The following is a 6,520-nucleotide window of genomic DNA, read 5'->3' as shown; positions in this document are numbered from 1 at the left end:
AACGAGTGTGAATTAGTGATTTTCTCATCATTTCTGTCATTAATAGAGTGCTTTGATCAAATAGGATTATTGTAAGCATTGCACAAACTGTAGGCCAAAGGCATTATGCTTTACAAAAATAAGTTTAGTGGCTTGGAAGAAAGTGTGGTGTAGCCTTTGTTCCATAGCTTCCAGTGGATACTCCTAGCTGACAACCTCACCTAAATACTGTACGATGTCACATATTTGGTTTAAAAATAGCACAACATCACTGCATTTTTGTGTGAGAGCCCTCTGATCCACCAGATACATTTCAAAACATAAGGTAAAAATTAAAGCCAGCTTACTGGTAGCTAATGAGTTAGCTCAGGCTAAAGCAGATTTGATTCATTTTTATTGTTAAAGAAAATCTCTATGTTCTGATAAATAAGCTGATTTGAAAAAAGCACAAAATAAAACCTGTGCAAGTCAAACAGCACTTGATGACTCACTTTTTGAATCACATACACTATTATTACAACTGCCTTCACTCAATAATTTTATAATCTTAGCTGCTGATCGTGCTGCTGTTTCGGCGTATTGTGTTTATTGTTTCATGCTGTTAGTGCTTAGCATATTTGTAGCTGTATTTCTTAGTTCATATCTTAGATGTTATTACTGTTTTTCTTTTACATTTTATTGTTGGATGTAACTGGGACCCAGTGTTCGTTCCACCTCATGTACCACATGAGGTGCGAATGACAATAAAGAAACTGAATCTCTGATTGTTTATGAAACATTCAGACTGATCCGTTTTTCTTCCGTACGTTTTCAGCATCTTTCTCGTTCAACATTTTTTGTGTTATTTCATCATACATCAAAACATTCAGCTCTTTCAGGACAATCCTGCTGTGACTTTTGGTATTGGTACAACTTTAGCTTTTTAAAATATTTAGCCTTTTCCGACAGTTTTTATCTCATAGAAAATGAATTGAGCTCATTTTACATCCTTCACATCTTTAGATCTGTTTACGACCTTTTACCTTTTACTGCTCCTTTCACATTTTGTTCTGCTTCAGCTTCTTTGTGCAAATTTAAACTTTTTTCAGCTACTTTTAGCTACGCTGAGCTGTTTTTCAGCTGTTTTGTAATCCTTTAGATTCGTTCTGCTAACTACAACTTTTTTTTGCTTCTTCTAACATCTTTCTGCTAATTTCAGCTTATGCTCCTTTCAGCTTAGTTATGCGAGTTTCAGTTATGTCAGCTGCTATTTAGCTATTTTATTTTAGCTTTTTCAGCTAATTTCAGTTTTTGCACTCATTTAAGCTTTTTTCAGCCTAATTCAGCAAAAATGTGCTCTCTCCACTTTCTTCTGCTAACTTAAACTTCTTTCTGTTTTTTTAGCTTCTTTTCAGTTTTTGTTTTGTTTGTGTGTGTGTGCTTGTTTATGCTACTTTGTAAGGCCCATTGTTTCAACTTATACTACACTGTGAGGACCAACTTCTCCTTATGGGGCCCAAAGCCCGGGCCCCATAAGAAGAAGTTTCGTTGGTGGGTTAATGGTTAGGTTTAGGACTAAGGTGTGAATTGAGGATGTGTTAGGTTTAGGGTAAAGGTCAAGGTTAGGCCATAGAAATTAATGAAAAATGAATGGAAGTCAATGGAAAGGCCCCATAAAGATAGCAAAACAAACCTGTGAATGTGTGTGTGTGTACTAATTTCTGCTTTTTTAGATAATTTCCACTTTTTGTGCTAATTTCTGTTTCTGTCAGCCTAATTTGGCGCAATTGTGCTCTCCATGTCTTTCTGGTAATTTAAGCTTGTTCTACATTTGCAGCTACTGTTCAGTTTTTTTTTTTTTGTTTTTTGCTAATTTCAACTTTTAGATCTAATTTCCCAATTTTTGTACTAATTTCTGCTTATTTAAACCAAATTCAGCAAATTTGTGTTCTTCTGCTTTCTTCTGCTAGCTTAGACACATTCTTCCTTTTAGCCACATTTCAGCATGTTTTAGCCACATTTCAGCATGTTTTAGCTACATTTCAGCATGTTTTAGCCACATTTCAGCATGTTTTAGCCACATTTCAGCATGTTTTAGCTACATTTCAGCATGTTTTAGCTACATTTCAGCATGTTTTTAGCCACATTTCAGCATGTTTTTAGCCACATTTCAGCATGTTTTAGCTACATTTCAGCTGTTTTCCAGTAAGTTAATTAGCAATAAGCATTCACACTGCATTTTTGCAGGAAATGTAATTTCTCTAGTTTTACGTATGATGATCTCACATGATAGTTACCACATTGCATATTTATGCAACATTTAGCTCTCTGTCTGTTGAGTTTATTAATTTATCACATAAATATATAAATGGTGTGTGGATAAATGGGGACAGGGTCAAAGGTGTTAGCTGGAAAGTTAGCTTTGGCTAAAGCTGGTTTTGTGTATCTTTTTTTGTTCAGCGGGACCTTTTTAAACTGTATTTAATAGAAAAAATGCCTTAAATTTGAAAGGTCACATAATTTAAAAAGTGCAAGCTGAATTTAAAAATTTGTATAATTTAGCTTCAAATCGACTGTAAATAAAATAAATAAAAAGCAGCTGTAATTTATCCCAGCAAAGCTTGAAATTAGCCAATTTTACCAATTCTGACACTTATCGGCCTACTGTAAAAAATTGATGATAAATACGATGCTAAAAATAAAATTTACTAACTTTTTGGCTACAGCCTTGAAGCTAAACTAACATGCTAATTAGCTCAGTGTAAACACCTGCTTTGAATCTCTCAGAACAATCTAAAAAGAATGAATGACTTCATATTTACAACCATCCTTTCTAACCATTCATCCAAAATTTGAAGCTGGTAATACAGAAGTCACTGTTTAGGTCCAGACTTTTATCAGCCCTCTTTTGTTAACTATGGAAATAAGTTTGAAAATTGAAATAATTGACAATAATTTACAACAATCCATTAGAAAACACTGCATTCCATCCAGATATTAAGGTGCATTTTATTAGATGAAGATCCAATGATATAGTCAACATCAGCATCCTCGTTTACAAAAGACGTTAAAATCGAAACATTTTCAGTAAAAAAGTAGTATTGTACAGCCACTGCGGGGTACCAGAGAGAAAGCATGACATGGCTTAAATCATATTCATTCATCATCACATGGATCAAAGATAAAACACAATACATTAACACTATTTACAATCTGCAACACAGAAGTTGACATGAAAGGTAATCCTCATGATGAAAAGAGTAAATAGAAATGCATATATTAAGATCTGTTTTTTTTACAAAATCATAATGTATCATATATTTATATATATCACAGAGAAAGGCTATCCACAGACTTGGCTTTCGTCTACACCCTCTTATTTTGCAACGCTTTGATCAAGCAAAATTAAAACTTTTGTTTGGTCAATTTATTGTTGACGGGCGTGGTCTTTGGTTGTGCTGGTTTTCATGTTGCAGCCTCCAATTAAACCATCAGTTACTGCGAGTTACGGAGGAGTTACAGTTTAGGGTCGGTCGTAACCGACGAGGGATCAGGGCAGCCTCTGGAGCAAAGTTTGCGGGAAAACTTACAGATTTTTACTTTTCTAAACCAGGATCACTTTGAATTTGCTCTTTCCCTCCACTGCAAATTGATTTCACAGCTCGAATGAGCAAAATGAAGCTGATTAGATTTAGCATCACAGTACCAGAAATTCACAAAGTTCCTTTCACAAAAACTGTGACGAGGACGGAGCACCAAACCAGTCCGTTCTGAACCATGCATGTGTTAGTGTTACATTAGATTTGGATGCTGCCAGCTGTGATAGTCCTCGTTTAAAAAAATAACAAAACATCCAACACATTTAGCAGGATCCTGGCCTTAGCAAAGAAAAGTTAGCAACAAAGTACCTGAGCAATGCTTTAAGGGGAACTCGAACAATATCCACTTAAATCTCTGAATGCACATCGAGTAAAGACGGAGAGATAAAGTTGATCAAATGTGGAACGTGAAGGAGAGTCGAGCACTTTGCTTCAGCGTGCGCTTTTGTCAGGGACCGTAAGTAAAACTACACGGAGACTGAAACAAAGCCAAGAACAGCAGGTTTTATGCTGCACACCGTCCGTGCTCGTGTTTGATAAAAGGTAGAATTTACCTTTGATAAATGTTTCATCCTGATCTTCAGAACTAAACTGTGCAGAGCTTAGACACTTCAGCTTTTTGCCCTGTAGCACTGAGAGATGTCCAGTGTTCACAGAGCTTTGGGAAACCCAGACTTGTTGTCCTGAGACACGCTTGTGTTACGTAAACCTACGTATGTGGCTGTGACGAGGATCTGCTAACACCACGTGGGGTGGGGGGGAGGGGGGGCGCGTCATCAGCAGATCGCTTTACACGACTCAAGAGAAGAAGGAATGAACCCAGCGGGGTCTCTTCTACAGACACAAGGGCTAATTCTTATTGGGTTTTCGAACTGGTGGCGCTCCATGTGTGGGGCTTCTTCCCTCTCGGCCCCGCCCTCATCATCCTGGGCTGCATCACGAGCAAGGCTGGTGGATCCAAGCCAGAAGCCATCAAAGCAACAACATAACCGGATCGGGATCATCCCCCTCCCCGTCGCTTCGAGCCCTGCTGCAGCGCAACGCACATGCGCTCGGGCCTCGGAGCCAAGCCTCGGCGCCAGGCCTCATCACTGGTCCAGCTGGCCCGTCCCCAATCAGCTAGATTTGCTGTAATCATCTTAAGGTGATCTCATTCATGCCGAGGGGACAGAGCGAACGCCCGTCAGCACCGAGGCCGGTGGAGCTCGCCATGCTGGGCCTGCTGGTATCATCCTGCTTAGATTTCCAGTGACGACTGGCGTTCAAGTTAATATTAGACGAGGGAGAATCAAATCACACGTCCAAATCCCTGTAGAGCTGATGGCAGCAGCTAATGTTTTAACAAAACTCAAAAAATGAGACGGCCTGTCTCCTGCGTACTGTTGCTGGCCAGTCTAGTCCTGCTAGCTGCAAACAAGCCTGCAATGTCTGTCTCTCCGCCAAACTGGGAGGTCTGGGAGTTTACCATGTGCATGTGTGAACATCGAGGGGTGTGGTGAGACGGGATGAGCAGTAAGTTACAGAGGTTAATGGTATAAATCAGCCAAACCAAAGTCACACACTCCCACACACACACATTCCCGCCCGAGCGGCTCGGCCTCCTCCTGTCCTTCAGTGCAGTTGTCCCTCGGCTCCTCAGTCCCAGCCATTGTCCTTGATCATGTGTGCCAGCTCGATGATGAACTTGCCCTCTTTATACTTCTGGCTGCTCTCAAACGCGTGCTCCTGGAGGACGAGAAACAGAGGACCAGTGATGAGAGACTCTCATCCTATACAAAGAAAACCACCATTTAAACACCAGCTGCATGTGCAAAATAACTTTCACCACTGCTGGCTCTGCAGCAGCTGGTTACACAACAACCAGTTACCTAACGATGCAGGAGAGCCAAAACCCCGAGCAGAGGGGGGTTCATCATACATATCACTGACAGCAACATGTCTCATAATCTGCCAAAACCAAAAGCCTAGAGGCTGTAAAATTACAAGTTAACTCAGGCTGCATGTGCACTCCCAGGAGTGAGAGCCAACATGCAGCTGAAATCAAAGGCATGGCAGCTTTTGAAGGATCGCACGCCAGAGTTTCAATCAGAGATTATTTGACATTAGAACATTTAACAGTTATCAGCGTTCAGGTTAATCTTGAAAATAATACGATGGACAATTTGTTAGTGCTTGGGGTATGTGTTAGGGGCGACTCTCAGCTACTACCACACCAAATGTCAGCTTAATTTCAGTAAATTGTACAGTTTTAGCCCTTTTCGTGTTACTGACGTCTCCATCGCCGCTGGAGTCGACTTGAAAAGTTGTAGCTGCACATCCAAGGATTACAATCTGCGAGTTTCGTTAAAATCTGTCATGTGAGATGTTTTGCTAACACACACATGCACATCAAAAGCATCTGAGACACCAATCCGATCTCAAGTCTCAAGACTGAACACGTAACTGGTCTGCAGCCAAAAAAAGAAACTTTTCCCACTTCACAACTGAGACTCACAACATGCTCTATCACAAAAACCACTTTGGCTGTGGCTGCCGCAGAGGAGTTGACGAGGGAGAGGGCGGGCCCCAGAAACCATCTTATCACCAGCAAACTGGCCCACTATGGGAGTGTGCTGCTTGTGGGACTGAGTTTGTTTGTGGCTCCTTGGACTGATGAAGTCCTTTGGATGAAGGACGAAACGTCTCAAGAAAAAAGAAACCGTCCAGATGATCTGACTGAACTTTGCTGAAGTTTAAACTACATTGTTAAAGTTACGACACATACATTGTAAGCTTTGGACGATGACAAATATGGCTTGCACTTATTTGAATATTCACGAATTAATATTTGCTGTGGTGTAAACTCTGCATAACAACATGCTCTAATCTTTAAGACAGGGACAAAAGATCCAGTTATTCATTTATTTTTGAAAGACATACATAAGTATGTATGTGTATGTATGTGTATGTATATATATGTATAT

At 40.0% G+C, this 6,520-nt stretch overlaps 1 protein-coding gene across 1 annotated transcript in view; it reads right to left on the bottom strand.

Moving 5' to 3' along the window:
• Nucleotides 1-4,617: 4,617 nt before the first annotated feature.
• ypel2b (yippee-like 2b) overlaps nt 4,618-6,520 on the bottom strand; it is a 17,457-nt gene continuing 15,554 nt past the window's right edge. Inside the window, exon 5 of the mRNA XM_037677394.1 lies at nt 4,618-5,282. Within this exon, the coding sequence (XP_037533322.1) occupies nt 5,193-5,282 (90 nt within the window). The 3' untranslated portion in view covers nt 4,618-5,192. The remainder of the gene's footprint in view (nt 5,283-6,520) is intronic.

Source organism: Nematolebias whitei, chromosome 6 (assembly GCF_014905685.2).
Source record: "Nematolebias whitei isolate Nwh7 chromosome 6, NemWhi1, whole genome shotgun sequence".
Lineage (NCBI taxonomy): Eukaryota > Metazoa > Chordata > Actinopteri > Cyprinodontiformes > Rivulidae > Nematolebias > Nematolebias whitei.
Note: the sequence above shows the minus strand (reverse complement) of the source record. Positions and strands in the feature narration are given on the sequence as shown.